The sequence below is a fragment of the Amyelois transitella genome, chromosome 13 (assembly GCF_032362555.1).
Source record: "Amyelois transitella isolate CPQ chromosome 13, ilAmyTran1.1, whole genome shotgun sequence".
NCBI classification, from domain to species: domain Eukaryota; kingdom Metazoa; phylum Arthropoda; class Insecta; order Lepidoptera; family Pyralidae; genus Amyelois; species Amyelois transitella.
This window is the reverse complement of record NC_083516.1, coordinates 10,484,953-10,503,951: the sequence shown is the minus strand read 5'-3', so window position 1 is coordinate 10,503,951 and position 18,999 is coordinate 10,484,953. Positions and strand designations below refer to the sequence as shown.

General features: G+C 38.6%; 1 protein-coding gene across 1 annotated transcript in view; it reads right to left on the bottom strand.

The window, feature by feature from the left end:
* Nucleotides 1-2,964: 2,964 nt before the first annotated feature.
* LOC132902436 (uncharacterized) overlaps nucleotides 2,965-18,999 on the bottom strand; it is a 43,550-nt gene continuing 27,515 nt past the window's right edge. Inside the window, exons 2-5 of the mRNA XM_060947424.1 lie at nucleotides 13,308-13,433; nucleotides 10,817-10,938; nucleotides 6,331-6,473; nucleotides 2,965-4,043 (exon numbers count right to left, since the gene is read on the bottom strand). Of these exons, the coding sequence (XP_060803407.1) occupies nucleotides 3,991-4,043; nucleotides 6,331-6,473; nucleotides 10,817-10,938; nucleotides 13,308-13,433 (444 nt within the window). The 3' untranslated portion in view covers nucleotides 2,965-3,990. The remainder of the gene's footprint in view (nucleotides 4,044-6,330; nucleotides 6,474-10,816; nucleotides 10,939-13,307; nucleotides 13,434-18,999) is intronic.

Genomic DNA, 18,999 nt, shown 5'->3' with positions numbered 1-18,999 from the left:
TGAGATTAGCGCGTTCAAACAAACAAACTCGTTAGCTTTATAATATTAGTATAGATTATAACCAAACAGAATATAATAAAAATATCTGAGTAAATCTGTATTGTTACAAATGTCTAGTGATGGGTTTTTGGTCGCAACGTAAATTTTAATAGTTGGGAAAATGAGAATGCTATCAAGAAGTTTATCTACAGTTGAGTTATTACACATCATTAACATAGTGGTTCCAATAGAAAAATAGTAGGACCACTTCATTTCTTTCCCACAGATGTCCTAAAAGGCGACTAATGGATAGGCTAGGCTTATAAACTTGGAATTCTTCTTTAAGGCGATGGGCTATCAGCCTGTCACTTTGAATCTCAATTCTATATACTTATATAAAAACGATTATAAGTATGTATGTAAGTTAATTCATCGTAAAACTATAATAACAAAAAACAATTTATCTAATATTGAAAAATTGCGCAATTTATGATTTTCGTTACCAACACACATCAACTTACCATACATAAAATTTTTTTTTTTTAGTTTTGTTTAGAATATTACTATTTTTTTAATATACCTAATATTTATTATTAGTATAGTTTAGAAATTGTAATAGTCACATTTTGTCAACATAGTACCTAGTATACATACATACACAATATGGTCACGTCTATATCCCTTGCGGGGTAGACAGAGCCAACAGTCATGAAAAGACTGAATGGCCACGTTCAGCTATTTGGCTTAATGATATAATTGAGATTCAAATAGTGACAGGTTGCTAGCCCATCGCCCAAAAAAGAATCGCAAGTTTGTAAGCCTATCCCTTACCTAGTATACAAATATTAAATTGTAATAACTATCTATACATATACAATACATATAGTTAAATTTACATATATATAGCACATAGCAACACGGAACAGATGACTGACGGACAGACCCATTATATTATATTAACATAATGTCCAAGGTTTAGGTTAAGGCCGTAGTAGCTTATTACTTAAACTATATTATAGGAAAAACGGTACCTGCCTTGATTAATGAGGACTTTTTAAGACTGTTGGCTCTGTGTACCCCGCAATGGATATAGACGTGATTATATGTATGTATGTACGAGTCTACGTAGCTTACCACGTGAAAAATTATCATAAAACCAATATATACATATATATTAAGGTGTGTCTCTTTGCCTCAGAAGGTGAAGAGATACCTAAGTCTGTGTTTTTTCTATCTACTCAATTAATCTTCTTAAAATATCACGTATAATATGTATAATTAAGAGTCTGGAGAAGGACATAGGGTAATTTTCATCTCGGTAAAATTGATAGTTCCCATGGGATTTGCGCATAAACCTGTATTCTTTGGTAAGTGGCGCTAAATTCGGCGCTTTTTGTAGTTGGCATTTAATTCGTTGCCTTATGTAGGTGGCGCTAAATTCGTCGCTTTTTCTAAGTGGCGCTAAATTCGGCGCTTTTTCTAAGTGGCGCTAAATTCGGCGCTTTTTGTAGGTGGCAATTAATTCGTCGATTTTTGTAGGTGGCGTTAAATTCGTCGCGTTTTTAGATGCCGCTAAATTTGCTCAAGCGGAGCTGCGGATGAGAGCTAGTTAAATCATGTTCATCATGCGAACGAAATGTACTCCACGTGTACGAAGTTTCGGGTTCCAAGTCATTTGGAACATTTGTATCTCTTAGCGTGCACGTGTAAAATGATGAACAAACAATCTTGTGTAATTATAACTATAAAACCAATGTTTGTAGATATGTTTGCCGTCACGCCAAATATACATAATGATTAAACAGTTTAAGGTCATGGTGTGTTTTCTCTTTTATTAACCCCCAACGCAAATAGATGTTATAATAAAAAATCTTGTTTCTATGTACTTACTTGTATCTGTGTGACACGCCTGTAAATGATGAAATGTCTTCTGCCTCCTGGCTTTAGTCCCGGTTGCATCCTCACCACTCTGGAGAAGATCCCGGAGATCATGGATCTTGGATTGGATGAGTCAGGTTTTTACACGAAGCGATGGACTCGCCTCCTTGCTTTACGCCTTTTCCCAAACGGTCAAGTTATTAAATACTAGAGGCCGCCCGCGACTTCGTCCGCATGGAAACCGTATCAATCCCGCGGAAACTCTGGGATAAAAAGTAGCCTATGTGTTATTCTGGGTCTTCAGCTACCTACATACCAAATTTCATGGTAATCGGTTCAGTAGTTTTTGCGTGAAAGAGTAACAAACATCCATACAAACTTTCGCCTTTATAATAGTAGTAGAATGATTAGGTTAATCTATACCATGTCAATTAATTAATAACTGTAGCGGGAGCGACGATTCGGCTCGACCGCCACCAAAGGGAAGATCTTCTGCCAGGCTAGGTGTGATGCCTGGGGAACCGCGCGACAGACGATTTTGTGTCGGAGGTTGTATATGTATATAGCTCCAATCCGTGAAATCTTTGCGCGATTTAGGTTTTTCGCTGTTTTTGACTGATAGCGTCGCGCAGTTTTATTTTTCATTTTTGTGACTTGTGGCGTACAGATTTCGCCACATAACTTTGGTAAAAATAAGAGAACGCGACTAAACCAGGTGGAAGGAGAAGAAGAGGCTCCTCTTACTCTCCATAAACAGATTTAGTAATTTATTTGATACATACATTCACATCTATATCAGTCACGTCTATATCCCTTGCGGGGTAGACAGAGCCAACAGTCTTGAGAAAACTGAATGGTCACGTTCAGCTATTTGGCTTAATGATAGAATTGATTCAATTAGTAACAGGTTGCTAGCTCATCGTCTAAAAGAATCCCAAGTTTGTAAGCCTATCCCTTAGTCGCCTTTTACGACATCCATAGGAAAGAGACGGAGGGGTCCTATTATTTTTTGTGTTGGCGCGGGGAACCACACGGCATTATTTGATTGAAATAAAAAATACCAAGTATTTTGGATATGTCACGTTTATTCAAAAAATATCCTTACATTGTAAAACTGTGAATCGATAAACTCCTTGTTTACAATAATCGTCTACGCTAATAACAACAATTATCTACTAAATTTTAATTTAAAAAAGTTTTCTACAGACAATAGCAGAACAATTCCAAGATTCGACTTTTTTTCGAAAGATGGCGTCCATGAGCCCCATAATTTCGTTCAAAAGTTAGTCTTAAGCGTGTAAAAACCTGACTCACCCAATCTAGGATCCCTGGTCAAGGTCTTGCCCCGGGATCCTCTCCAGAGTGGTGAGGTTGCAACCGGGACTAAAGCCAGGAGGAAGAAGAGATTGTCTAAGACGTGTGAAATTTGAACGTATAATATTTCAACATAACTTTTGTACTTACATTCATTTTGAACGTAGAATATACACCTTAATTACCACAATATCGCAAAAGGGAAACTGTCTTGCCATTCCCGATACATAGGGGAATATAGGGGAAATAATATTCGTGAAATAAAACTTAATAATTTAAGCCCAACAAAAATGCTGCTGTTACGCCGCTTCTTCTACACATGCGCTTTGGAAGCGGTAGTAGATACGAGTATAATCAGATTTAAGTGATGCAGCAAGCAATTCACCAAGTATTAGCAAACGCCCAGCGATTGTTTTTATATATTACATTTTAACACGACTATATCCCTTGCGGGGAAGACAGGGCCATCAGTCTTAAAAATACCGAAAGGACACGCTCAGCTGTATGGCTTCATAATGGAACTGAGATTCAAATAGTGACAGGTTGCTAACTTCTTGGATTCTTTTAGGCGATGGCCTAGCAACCTGTCACTATTTGAATCTCAATTCTATCATTAAGCCAAATAGCTGAGCGTGGGCTATCAGTCTTTTCAAGACTGTTGGCTCTGTTAACCCACAAGGGATATAGACGTGACCATATGTATGTATGTATGCTAACTCATCTTTTTATATATATAGTTTTTATATATACTATTTATATCTTTGTTTTGCTATTGTCTGTACATAAATTTGCCATGGTCAGCTGATATATTCTCTATAGTTAGTGAGGAGATCGGAAAGCGCACAGCTTGAAGTAGCACACCATTTGTGAACCTGCAAATTACAAAATAAAAACCTGTAATTCATATTGAGTAATATTAATATATAGTGCCGTGTGGTTCCCGATATATATTCGATATAGATAAGCAATAGGACCAGTCCATATATTTCTCGTGGATGTCGTAAAAGGCGACTAAGGAATAGGCTTATAAATATAAAGATCTGTTATACACATTAAATATGAAGATCTGTTATACATAATATTTAAGACCTTGTTGTACTCATATTATGCAAATAAAAGTTTGAATTTGAAATAAAGGATTCTTCTCTTAGGCGATGGGCTAGCAACTTGTCACTATTTGAATTTCTCTTCTATTATTTTACCCAGACCGTTGAACGTGGCTTATCGGTCTTTTCAAGATTGTTGGATCTGTCTACCACGCAAGGGATATAGACGTGATTATATGTATGTGTGATTTAACATAAATACTACATGATTAATGAACAATTTAAAATATTTCTTTCTCTTTTATCTCGATAGCTACAAATACGAAGAAGTCTAAAAGCGAATACAGTTACTATTAGACATGGGAAATAGGAGTAATAACCACTTATGCTCGCAATGGGGTCTTCAGTTCGATTCCCGACGCCGTAAAAGTAATTTTCATGTGGTTAAGGGATTGTGTAGGTATATCCCGCGACACAATCTTTAAAACTTTAAATAAAAAAAAAATCTCCCATAACCTAGCCTTAAGATCTATAGACAGTGTATATTTGTACGTGAATTAACATAACATTATCTTGTGGACTTACTCGTTTTATATACGTACACAAAATACTTATATCCGGTAGGAGAGAATAGGACCTACTAAATATCCAAGTACTTAGTGATTTGCCGTGTAGTTCCCGGCACCAATAGAAAAAAGAATAGGACCACTCCATCTCTTTCCCATGGATGTCGTAAAAGGCGACTAAGGGGTAGGCTTATAAATTTGGGATTCTTCTTTTAGGCGATGGGCTAGCAACCTGTCACTATTTGAATCTCAATTCCATCTTAAAGCCAAACAGCTAAACGTGGCCTGTTAGTCTTTACAAGACTGTTGGCTCTGTCTACCCCGCAAGGGATATAGACGTGATTATATGTATGTATGTACTTAGTGATTTGTTTGTTTGTAATATCTTTATTGCATAGAAATTTACACAGTAACAAGAAAATAGTACATAGTTAAAAAAGAAACAAATCACTTGCAATGGCGGACTTATCCCATGAAGGGATCTCTTCCAGTCAGCTGGCAAACAATAAAGGAACTAGATAATTAAGTTAAAAGTGGCGTGTTCAAAGTGGTGTGTTTTTAGCAAAAATATAATAATATACCTACTAACAGAAATACAAATAATAGACATATATGTACGTACCCACTAAATCTATACTAATATTATAAAGCTGAAGAGTTTGTTTTGTTTGTTTGTTTGTTTGTTTAAACGCGCTAATCTCAGAAACTACTGAACCGATTAGAATAATTCTTTCACTGTTAGATAGTCTATTTATCGAGGAAGGCTATAGGCTACATTTTATCCCGAATTTCCTACTGGAAACGTCAACAATGCAGGTGAAAGTTGAATGAGTCGGCCATCTGCGAGCTTTCCACGTGAACGCTGCGCTAACCAACAAAGATATAGTAAAACAATGTACTAAAGATGTGAAGTACTCATTTTTTGCCACAAAAAAGTCCGCGAGAGCATATATCTATCTCTTAAGGTTTACTTACAATAACCACTTTTATGTTCAATTTTTTAAGATTATTTTTTCATTATAAACATAAGTTATTTTGAAACCAATTTTCTTTAATTCAGTATTAATCCTTATCCAAATAAATATGTTTATTACTTTCGGCTTTTCATGTAGACTAAAATTGCCATTTACAGTATATAAATCAGACGAATAGGTTTTGAGATATAGTCGTGATAAGCAATTTGCAGCGAAACATTTAATACGGCGAACCAGCGTTCTTTCTAATACGCGTGACCGCCTGACCGCCCCAAGCCAAAGCCGAGGGGGATGTTTGCAAAAATAAATATGATGCCCAAAATAACTATTCCACGCGGACGAAGTCGCGGGCACAGCTAGTACATATATATGTATAAAGTTATTAATAAATAAACATACATAAACTAAGATAATTTGCCTGACGTTGGATATATGTGCTCAACTGGACAGGAATTTAAATAGATTATATTTTAATATGTGTAGGGTCTGTGCCATTTTATTGCAGTAGGCGACTAAAGGACAAAACACAAAAGAGAATGAAAAGAGGAGTGTGTATGTTAATTTATAATTTACCAAGCGCTTTCCCCTTTTTGATCTTCCATTTCTGCTGTGGCCTGATGGGCTGCGATCTGAGAGCAGCCGGGAACCTCTTGAAGACTGCCTTCATGTCTGGAGTGAACTGCTGTTCCAACATACGGGGTTCGGGGTAATTTGACCTGGAGTCACAAATAAGGGCGAATTAATCGATAATCATAAAGCGTGGTCAAAAAATGCACCCTGCTCCGTTTCACATACATATAATCACGTCTTATCCCTTGCGGGGTAGACAGAGCCAACAATCTTAAAAGACTGAAAGGCCACGTCAAGCGGTATGGCTTAATGATAGAATTGAGATTCAACGGTAATAGTACTCGTAACTAAGTAAGTGAAGATTAATGTTTATAAGACTGTATATTGTCTCGAGTATCTAAAGATCATTGAAGTGCCGTGTGGTTACCGACATTTTAGAATAGAACGACACCATATCTTTCCCATAATGTCGTAAAAGGAGGCCAAGGATAGGCTTATAAACTTCAGATTCCTTTTGTAGGCGATGGGCTAGCAAACTGTTACTATAACTGTCGAATCTCAATTACATCATGAAGCCATACAGCTAAACGTGGCCTTTCAGTCTTTTCGAGACAGTCGGCTCTGTTTACCCCGCAAGGGATATATACTTGTTTAGCCCGCACCAAATTCTCTCTTCATGATATGTTCTTATTGTTGCATAGAAGAGTTGCCTTTTTGTACATCACCTTAGCACAAGTTGAGGATAAGTTATTAAAGTTATAACTAACTAGCTGTGCTCGCGACTTCGTCCGCGTGGAATAGTTATTTTGGGCATCATTGAAGCCCTCAAGAATGATTAATTTTGTTTTGTGAAGTTATATAGCCTAAAGCCTTCCTCGATTTAATTTTTGAAAATTTTTGAATTCGATCCGTGTGGTTCCCGGCACCATTACAAAAGAATAGGACCACTCCATCTCTTTCCCACGGATGTCGTAAGAGCCGACTAAGGGATAGACTTGGGATTCCTCTTTAATGTAAATCCCTGCCAATCTAAGGTCTGCCGCGCCGATGGATGCATGGCTAGGGGCGAGCCTAGTCTCGAGCGTGCCACTTCCGCCATGGGGTTGGGCGACCCCCAGGTAATGGCTAGCCTTACCCTGGCATGCGGGGCTCTGCTGGGGCGGACAAAATTTTTCCCTAGCGTCTCGTGGGAATCGCATGGATGCAAATCTTTTGAAAGAGCACCTAGATGGCGGCGATGGTGTCCGCACCCCATCACGTCTCGTTCCCGGCGGGAGCGGTATGCGGTCTGCTGAAAGCCGCTTTGCGACGATGAATGTAAGAGGAGGAATGAAGGATAAGATTGAGGAAGTATGCCAGATGATGGATGAAAGACGTTTGGATGTGTTGTGCGTGAATGAAACGAAGCGGAAAGGATGCGACGCGACGCAGCACGGCCCTTACACGGCGTATTGGTCTGGAATTTCCAGTACCAGCCGAGGCTGTCAAGGGGTCGGTCTAATTCTTTCTGCACGAATGGCTGAGTGCGTGAATGAGTATGAGTGTGTCAGCCCTCGTCTTCTATGGATTAGGCTGAAAGTTGGAATCACTCGGATCTTCGTTCTAGGTGTTTATGCACCTTGGGATGTGGGTTCGAGGGGTGCAACATCAGCAAAAAGCGAAAACGAGGAGTTCTGGAATAGTGTAAGAGAAGTATTGAAAGTTACCAAGCCAAATGAGAAGATTATTATGTTAGGTGATTTTAATGGATGGGTGGGTGTAAAGCGTGATGGATATGAAAAGGTGCTTGGTGCGTTTGGTGACGAAAAGGTGAATGATAATGGAAGAAGTGTATTAGAAATTTGTCTAGAGTGGGATCTTTTTGTGTCGAACTCAATGTTTCAACATAAAGAGATCCACACCTACACAAGAGTGGAAGGTATTTTAAAAAGTATGATAGACTTTGTGATTGTAGATGAAAGATTGAAGAACAAAGTGCTGGATACCCGTGCATATCGCGGTGCTGGCATTGACTCGGACCATTTACTGGTGATATCCCGGATAAGGGGTATCTTCAATCGCTGGCGGCACAGGGTAAGGGAGCAAACCAGCGCTTTGGAAAGAGTAAAAGTAGAAAATTTGCAAGATATGGATGTAGGTAAGAAGTATATTAATAGACTGAAGGATGAATTTGAAGATTTAGAGGAAATGAGCGATATTGAAGATGGATGGAAGGAATTTAAAGAAAGAATTGTGAAAGTAGCTGTTGAAGTGTGTGGTGTAAGTAGAAGAAGGAAAGGAAAAAATCACAAAAATGCGTGGATGAGTAAAGATGTGCAAGAACTTGTGCGATTAAAGAAGAAAGCATGGCTGGATTTGTTAGCAGCAAAAGCTAACTTAAGAATGCAAGAGGTTATAGATGAAGATGTGAATGAAGCACGTAAGGAATATAAGAAAATGAAAGATTTGGTTAAGAAAGCTGTGATTAGAAAGAAAGAAGAGTATAAAGAGGATTTTGATAAAAGGCTATCAGAAGACTTTCAGTCAAATCTGAAAGTATTCTGGAAATCCGTAAGGTCAGCCCGAGGAAATACTATAACCAGAGAGCTGACTAGGATCAGATGCCAGGATGGTAGCGTTGTGAAAGGAGAAGAATGTGTACTAAAGATATGGAAGGACTATTTTGAAAGTTTATTTGAAAAAAAGGAAGGAAATAAGAAAGATTTCTGCTATAGCGAAGAAAAAGAGAATGAGATGGAAGGCGAAATTGAAATGTTCGAAATTGTGGAAGCACTTAAGAGTATGAAAGCGGGAAAGGCTGCTGGGTGTGATAGAGTGTCGGTCGAGATGCTTAGAGCAGGAAAAGGCGTAGTAGCTAGTCAGTTGTACTGCCTTTTCAATTTGTGTTGGAGAAGCGGCCGAGTACCAAAAGATTGGTGTAAGGCTGTTATCGTGCCACTTTACAAAGGAAAAGGGTCACAGCTGGACTGCAAAAATTATCGTGGTATAAGCCTGCTTAGCGTCGTCGGCAAATTGTATGCTAAGGTATTGATTAATAGAGTCAGGAATGAAACTGATGACAAAATATGGGATGCTCAAGCGGGATTTCGAAAGGGAATGGGATGTACTGATCAGGTCTTTTCCTTGCGGTGCATAGCCGAAAAGTTTTTGGCCAAGAGTCAAAAAGTCTATTGCACATTCGTAGATCTGGAAAAGGCCTATGACAGAGTTGAGAGGAATGAATTGTGGTCAGCACTTTCTATGCATGGGGTGAGCAGTCTCTTAATACGAGCACTGAAATCCTTATATGAGGATTCGAGTGCTTGTGTCAGGATAAACGGAGCGCACACTGAGTGGTTTAAGATTGAGAAAGGCGTTAGGCAAGGATGTGTTGCGTCACCGTGGCTGTTCAACCTATTTATGGATAGCTGTTTGACAGATTTGAAAGAGTCTAAAAGTGGATTAAGGATGAATGAGTTACTCGTCAAATGTCTGCTCTATGCCGACGATCAGGTTATACTGGCGTCATCAGCGGAGGAGTTACAGGAGATGGTAAACTGTATGCACGAAGCTTTAAAAGAGAAAGGAATGAAAGTGAACGTAAGTAAAACTAAAACACTGGTTTTTGAAATGGAGAAAGAAATGACAGCATGTAATATTTTGATTGGAGGAGAAAAAGTGGAGCAAGTGAAAGAGTTTGTATATCTAGGATCAAAGTTTACATCAGATGGCAAGTATGATAGTGATATTGAAAGGAGAGTGAACGCGGGGAACATGGTGAATGGAGCTTTGCATGCCTTTATGAGCAGTCAGAAACTATCCAAAAAGGCTCGACTGGCTGTGCACAGGGGCGTGTTGGTCCCGACATTAATGTATGGGAGTGAAAGTTGGGTATGGCAAAAGAAGCATGAAAGCAGAATAAATGCAGTGGAAATGAGAGCGTTAAGGAGTATGATGGGTGTGAAATTGAGTGACAGGATAAGGAACAGCGTGATAAGGGAATGTTGTGATGTGAAAGAAGATGTAGTTACAGGAATAGAAAAGGGTATGTTAAGATGGTTCGGTCATGTGGAGAGGATGAATGAAAGCAGGTTGACTAAGCAGATATACAAGGAGAGTGTGGAGGGAAAGGTCGGAGTGGGAAGACCTAGACGAACGTATCTTGATCAAATTAAGGACGTCCTGGTAAAGGGTCAGGTCAAAAGTACCCGAAACCGCCGAGCTTGTATGAAGAGAGTTATGAATGTGGACGAAGCGAAAGAAGTATGCAGAGATCGTGGCAAGTGGAAAGAGGTAGTCTCTGCCTACCCCTCCGGGAAAGAGGCGTGATTTTATGTATGTATGTATGTATGTATCCAGTAGTTCCTGAGATAAGCGCGTTCAAACAAACAAACAAACTCTTCAGCTTTATAATATTAGTATAGATGTGCAATAAAGGGTCTTAATACTATCTATGTATACTAGTCAGGACAAATATTATTCCAATATCTTAGTATATAAGAATTTGTACTTCAGCTTCGTGGTGAGCTGGTCACGTGATATGGCGTCCAGGATCCGGCTCAGCATCACGTCTTCAACAATCCTGTCTGGAGTATCAGCTCTGAAGGCTCCGGTGTCTATGTCATTGACCTCCTGCAATGATTTGGCGTAAATTGAATGATTATCTACAGCCGTGCGGTTCCCGGCGGTTTACAGTAAGACCACTCCCTCTCTTTTCAATGTATATCGAAGAAGATGACTAAGGGGTAGGCTAATAACTTAGGATTCTTCTGTAGAGCGATGTGCTGTCACTATTTGAATCTCAATTCCATTAGATATTCAGCTGCAAGTGGCCTTTTAGTCTTTGCGAGGTTGCTGGCTCTGCCTACCCGTAAGGGATAAAGACGTGATTATATATCTTGGCACAACCAACTTATAAACTGTGATAAATAAGTACTGATAAGCCAAATAGTCCACATCTTCAGGCCTGACATAGAGTTCGACTGCCATGGACACCAGAAGTACCACCAAGGCACTGCACCCCAAGACCTTTATTTGGAAAAGATGAGGAACTACCTGATAAGCCAAATTGTCCACATCTTCAGGCCTGACATAGAGTTCGACTGCCATGGACACCAGAAGTACCACCAGGGCACTGCACCCCAAGACCTTTATTTGGAAAAGATGAGGAACTACCTGATAAGCCAAATTGTCCACATCTTCAGGCCTGACATAGAGTTCGACTGCCATGGACACCAGAAGTACCACCAGGGCACTGCACCCCAAGACCTTTATTTGGAAAAGATGAAGAACTACCTGATAAGCCAAATTGTCCACATCTTCAGGTCTGACGTCGTTCATTTCGTCTGCCTAATGGCCACAACAGCACCACCAGGACACTCCACCCCACAACCACTCTCTTGGGAAGGCATAAGAAGTAGAAAGTATCTGATAAGCCAAATCGTCAACATCTTTAGTTCGTCTGCCGCCCCCATTTTCACATCAGCACCATCAAGACACTCCACCCCACAACCACTCTCTTGGGAAGGCATAAGAAGTAGAAAGTATCTGATAAGCCAAATCGTCTACATCTTAAGTTCATCTGCCGCCCCCATTGTCACATCAGCACCATCAAGACACTCCACCCCACAACCACTCTCTTGGGAAGGCATAAGAAGTAGAAAGTATCTGATAAGCCAAATCGTCAACATCTTTAGTTCGTCTGCCGCCCCCATTTTCACATCAGCACCATCAAGACACTCCACCCCACAACCACTCTCTTGGGAAGGCATAAGAAGTAGAAAGTATCTGATAAGCCAAATCGTCTACATCTTAAGTTCATCTGCCGCCCCCATTGTCACATCAGCACCATCAAGACACTCCACCCCACAACCACTCTCTTGGGAAGGCATAAGAAGTAGAAAGTATCTGATAAGCCAAATCGTCAACATCTTTAGTTCGTCTGCCGCCCCCATGGAAACAACTGCACCCCACCATCACTCTTTTAGGAAGAAGGATGTGAAAGTACCTGATAAGCCAAATCGTCCACATCTTCAGTTCTGACGTCATAGAGTTCGACTGCCAATTGACCAAGAACACAACAGCATCACCTAGACACTGCACCTCACTATCGCTCTTTTGGGAAGAAATAAGAAGGATGTGAAAGTACCTGATAAGCCAAATCGTCCACATCTTCAGACCTGACGTCGTACAGCTCGACTGCCGCCCCCATGGACACCAGAAGTACCACCATAGCACTGCACCCCACCAACACTCATTTAGGAAAAAATAAGAGGGATGAGAAAATACCTAAAGCCAAATCGTCCACATCTTTTGGATTGACTTTGTTCAGTTCGTCTGCCGTCCCCATGGTCACAACAGCACCACCAGGACACTCCACCCCACGACCACTCTCTTGGGAAGGCATAAGAAGTCTACTTTCTAAAGTACCTGATAAGCCAAATCGTCCACATCTTCAGGCCTGACGTCGTACAGCTCGACTGCCGCCCCCATGGTCACAACAGCACCACCAGGACACTCCACCCCATCACCACTCTCTTGGGAAGGCATAAGAAGTCTACTTTCTAAAGTACCTGATAAGCCAAATCGTCCACATCTTCAGGCCTGACGTCGTACAGCTCGACTGCCGCCCCCATGGTCACAACAGCACCACCAGGACACTCCACCCCACCACCACTCTCTTGGGAAGGCATAAGAAGTCTTCTTTCTAAAGTACCTGATAAGCCAAATCGTCCACATCTTCAGGCCTGACGTCGTACAGCTCGACTGCCGCCCCCATGGTCACAACAGCACCACCAGGACACTCCACCCCACCACCACTCTCTTGGGAAGGCATAAGAACTCTACTTTCTAAAGTACCTGATAAGCCAAATCGTCCACATCTTCAGGCCTGACGTCGTACAGCTCGACTGCCGCCCCCATGGTCACAACAGCACCACCAGGACACTCCACCCCATCACCACTCTCTTGGGAAGGCATAAGAAGTCTACTTTCTAAAGTACCTGATAAGCCAAATCGTCCACATCTTCAGGCCTGACGTCGTACAGCTCTACTGCCGCCCCCATGGACACTAGAAGCACCACCAGGGCACTGTACCCTACGCCTCCCCCAGAGCTCAACATTGTTCTCTGCAAATTACAATTTTCAAAATGTTTCAAGAGCATCTTAAAAAGCCAGTTAGGCACGCATGAAAAATGTTGATGAAAGCAAGAAATTTAGTTTGCTGGGAGTTTGAATACTAACCGATGCTCTTACGGTGAGGGAAAACATCGTGAGGAAACCTGCACATTCAGGCAAATGGATGTGTAACCATGATCTATCTAATAAGGGTAAGATATTCTGCAAAGGTTGCGGAGGACAGATGGGAGTCACTTCGTGTAAAACCCTGACTCGCCGAAACCATGATCTGTGGTCAAAGGCGTACTCCGCGCTCCTGTCCAGAGTGGTGAGGATGATTGAAGTGGTAAGTGGAAAGATGAATTCTCTGCCTATCCCTATGAGAAACATGTATAACATAACCTTCCCATCAACACTATGGCTACTTCCCACATACGGCCTCTGTGGCGCAGCGGTAGTACGCTTGTCTGTGACACCAGAGGTCCCGGGTTCGAATCCCGGCCAGGGCATGATGAGAAAAGAACTTTTTCTGATTGGCCTGGGTCTTCTATATAAGTATTTAGTATAAAATATAATATCGTTGAGTTAGTATCTCGTAATACAAGCGTCGTACTTAGGTACTTCGAGGCTAACTCAATCTGTGTTATTTGTCCCGTATATATAAATTTTTATTTTTTTATTTTATTCATGCTACCGGCGCGAAACCGCCAGTATATACATATAATATGTTATATAACTGAATTCGATCATACTTTTATGTTACCGTATTTTTATTATGCTCACTTTGTTTTCCGCTTACGATATACCGAACAATATGTCCCATGTCAATTAAATAGCTTTTACGACAAAGCTTTTAGAATAATGGTTTTTATTGTTTCAAATTTTTTTTAGAGCTACAAAGAGAATAAAGTAATGATATTTGCGCATATGACGTCGCATTCTTTAAGAAATACATACAATCACGTCTATATCCAGACGCGGGGTAGGAAGAGCCGAGACTCTTGAAAATACTGATAGGTCTCGTTCAGCAGTTTGACTTAATGATAGAATTAAGATTCAAATAGTGACAGGTTGCTATAATCTGTTATTTTTTTGTGATGGGTCCTGAGTTGTCATTTAACAGATTGCTCCAAATAACTTATTGTACCTATTCTATTTTGATTCAAATCTACCAAAGATTCAATTGACTTAACATAAGTAATGTAAGAAGTTAATTACTTAATGTAAAAAATACTAAAAAGAAGTCCTAAAACAATAATTCGAATGAAAAAGTCGAAATTGTTCACTTACCTTACGTCAGTAAGTCCCTCTGTCATTTTCATTGGAAATTTGCATTGATTTGCAATCTTAATTATAAATTTTGTTAAAAAGAATATAGCCATCTAAATCTTCTTAAAGCTGTACTTATATACATTCATATAGTCACATCTATATCCCTTGCGAGGTAGACAGAGCCAATAATCTTAAAAAGATTGAATAGCCATGTCTAGTCTAGTTATATGACTTAATGATGGAATTGAGATTCAAATACTGACAAGTTGCTAGCCTATCGCCTATAAGAGGAATTCCAAGTTTATCAGCGTTATTCTCCTTGTACGACGTCCAATAATAATTCATTATTAAAATTAATTGAACCCACGTTAACTTGTCCAAACAGGTATGACGTGTGATAACTGGACGATATCTGCCCTTTACGTTTGATATCTGTTCTGTACACAAGAGGTGGATGAACTAAAGCTAAGATCACATAGAACGAAAACGTGAGCCCAAAATCCTTGGTAGAATTAATCGGTACTGTTTTTATTTAAAACTAGAGGCCGCCCGCGACTTCGTACGCATGGAAACCCTATAAATCCTGAGAGACTCCGGGATAAAAAGAAGCCTATTTGTTATTCTGGGTCTTCAGCTACCTACCTACTGTTTCATATAGGAATTTATGAGTATATTAGGATATTTATAAATTAAACACATTCGAGCTTCGGTTACATGATGACGCCATCACAAAACTGATTTATTGTATGTCCGTTACACATACCAAATTTCATCGTAATCGGTTCAGTAGTTTTTGCGTGAAAGAGTAACAAACATCCATACTGACATGCTGACATACTCACAAACTTTCGCATTTATAATATTAGTAGGACTAAGTGAGTGAATTTTACGTAAGAAATTACATAAAAATTTAAATGTGATCAATGTCAATAATTTTCAAAAAATCCAAAAAGCAATTTGTTTTTCTTTTATATTCCACAATGACGACCACAAATGTAGATTTTTTTTAAAGATTTACAAAAGATGAAAAGTTAACCCATAAACAGATCTAAAAGATACCTAACATTTTCTAATGAGAGTTTTGAGTGTTGAAACGTACATTGACGTACTATCGAAGGTTGAAACAAATATAGGTATTCATAGTCTATGCTAAAAATTTTTTCAAACTTCAAAGCATCGTTTTCAAACTTTATAAATACATTTTTAAATCTGTAATGAATTAACAGAAACTAAATCTTAATACTAAATAAAAATTCATTGAAAAAAAGGAAAATAAATATAAAAAAATTGACAAATATTAATTTATTTAAACACATCACTTTGTTCGTAAGCGTTTAACCCTTCAATGATTCAATGTATCGTGTGACAACGCCTTTACATTCCCGCCTACGCTACGCCTTCAGCCTCGCGCCTTCAAGTTACCTACGTGTGTCGCTGGCAGCGAGGTCAAACAAAAATAATTGTCCTCGATTGACCCTTGTGGAGTAGATGTGATAATATTACAGCTGACGGGTTGCGATTCATTGACAAACAAAAAATAACTTGCCTTTTGGCAGGGCTCGACTGCTTTGGATAAGAAATATGTTGAAATGAGAATCTGTACCTATATATGTATATGTGTTGCATCTTTCCGAAAATCCATCATATTAATAAAAAAATATATTTAATTATAAATTACACAGATTGAGTTAGCCTCGAAGTAAGTTCGAGACTTGTGTTACGAAATACTAAATCAACGATACTATATTTTATAATAAATATGTACATAGAGTAAAAATTTAAATAATAATGTTTTTAGTTTGTAAATTTAGAATAGTTTTTTTTTATTATTAAATAATTAATATTAGTTTATATTATTTAATTAGGCATTTTTATTATAAGTACAGTTCGGAAATTGTAATAGTCACATTTTATTTAAATAAATGATTCTTCTTACATAGATAAACATCTGGCCAATCAAAGAAAGATCGTTTCTCATCATGCCCTGGCTAGGATTCGAACCCGGGACCCCCGGTGTCACAGACAAGCGCAGTATCACTGCACCAAAGAGGCGTATATTGAATTATTTGTTTAATTAAACTTTTTGCACATACAATATCTAGGTTTACTTGTTGCCATATGTGAGCCTTAAATGTATTTCTTGAGTTATTGTTCCAAAAATCATCAAAAATATAAATAATCCATTCATTTTTGTTTATTTATTTAATCTTTTTACGCATAACATGTACAGGTGGATTTGATGACATTATGTCATTATTTACCTACATTTTAATACATACTATAAGTAAAATGAATCAAGCGTTTTTTTAAAAGTCTCTTATAATGTTGTTGGCAAATGCTCATATTTTTAACTAGGTAGGTATTTGAATGAAAAATTCGAAAAAATTAAATTAAAAATTAAAAAAACCCCCGATACAAGAATTAAGTAAGTAGTTTCGCTTTAATAAGTAAAAAATAAATAAATGAAACATGTCAATCGTACATAAGTCACCTTTAATACAAAAAAACTTAATTGAAATCACTGCATGCGTTCGCGAGTTATGATGCCACAGACAGACAGACACGTCAAACTTATAACACCCCTCTTTCTGCGTCGGGGGTTAAAAAGCATTAAAAACGTACTTTAAGTAACGTTTAATATGTCTAAGTGCTGCTTTACCGAAATTAATGATGAAAGATAAAAGACGTAACCATAAAAGTGATATCAGTTCATTACTCAGAAATAGGCATGACACTATTATCGTAAATTACCACCAATTATTTGATAATTAATGTTAATAATCCTATACCAAAACCTGCATGAAGAGAGTTATGAATGTGAATGAAGCGAACGAACTATGCAGAGAGAGAGAGACTCAGAAATATGCACGACACTATTCCCGGAAATTAACACTAATTATTTGAATGACAATAATCCAAAGCTTGCATGAAGAGAGCTATGAATGTGAATGAAGCGAAAGAACTATGCAGAGATGCAAGAGCAAGTAAAAAAAAAAATTAAGTAAACAATTAAAACCAACTTCAAAATACACTAAAAAGCGAAAAATAATTGAAAATTAAATTAACGTTGTATAAATAAACAATACGTAGTACCTAGGCGATTAGTGGGTTGGTGCCTATCCTACCTACGTCAATTTCTGGAGCCGGTGCAAATATAAATATGCGGTCGAAGTAAGCATCTTTTTTTGAAGTCGGTTAAAAAGATGTAGTCCCTCCCTACCCCTTTGGGAAAGTGGCGTGATTTTATGTAGATATGTATAGACAAACCGAACTATAAATTAAAACAACTTTTGGCCCTAAAAGAAAAAAACCTAAAATTAACTTCACATACATACATATAATCATGTATATCCCTTGTGGGGTAGACAGAGCCAACAGTCTTAAAAAAAACTGATAGGCCACGTTCACTTTGACAAATAAAAAGACAAGGACAAAGCCATTGAAATTATTGGACTGTCCGTTAAATACATTGCATATCACTCCAGCGAGGTTGACAGAGCCAATTGTCTTGAAAAAATTGAAAGGCCATTTTCAGATTCAAATAGTGACAGGTTGGAAACCCATCGCCTACATGAAGAATCCCAAGTTAATAAGCCTACCCCTTAGTCGCCTTATTTTTTAAAGACATGAATTGGTTTGCGAATAGGACCAATTCATGTAATATATATATATGTGTGTGTGTGTGTAGAAATAAATAAAATAAAGACAGTGTAACCATACATACATACATACATACATAACATCACGCCTCTTTCCCGGAGGGGTAGGCAGAGACTACCTCTTTCCACTTGCCACGATCTCTGCATATTTCCTTCGCTTCATCCACACACACACATTCATAACTCTCTTCATGCAAGCTCGGCGGTTTCGGGTACTTTTGACCTGACCCTTTACCAGGACGTCCTTAATTTTTACAGTGTAACCACAATAAAAATATCAATTTTAATCCTACACACGTGTCCGAAGAAGGAAAACTGCATTTTATTGGTGTTTGCCCTACTAACTGTTGTTTACGGCTTGCGTTAGAACGCAACGGAAGAAAAAGGGTAGTTCTGTCTCGCTTACTACGTGTAAGTGTGATGAAAGGCAATTAATCTATACATATAATAAAAAAGTAAAAATATTATGTCTGTACATTTAGTATTTTTGACTGAAATAGATAGAGGGACACTTAGAATGAATAATAGAAAGCAAAATTTTATGTCTGTCTGTACGATCACGGTTATCTCCGAAAATACTGAACTGATTTACTTAAAACTTTCACCAATTGCTTTGTTTTAACTCAGAAAAATATTTAAAGTTTGC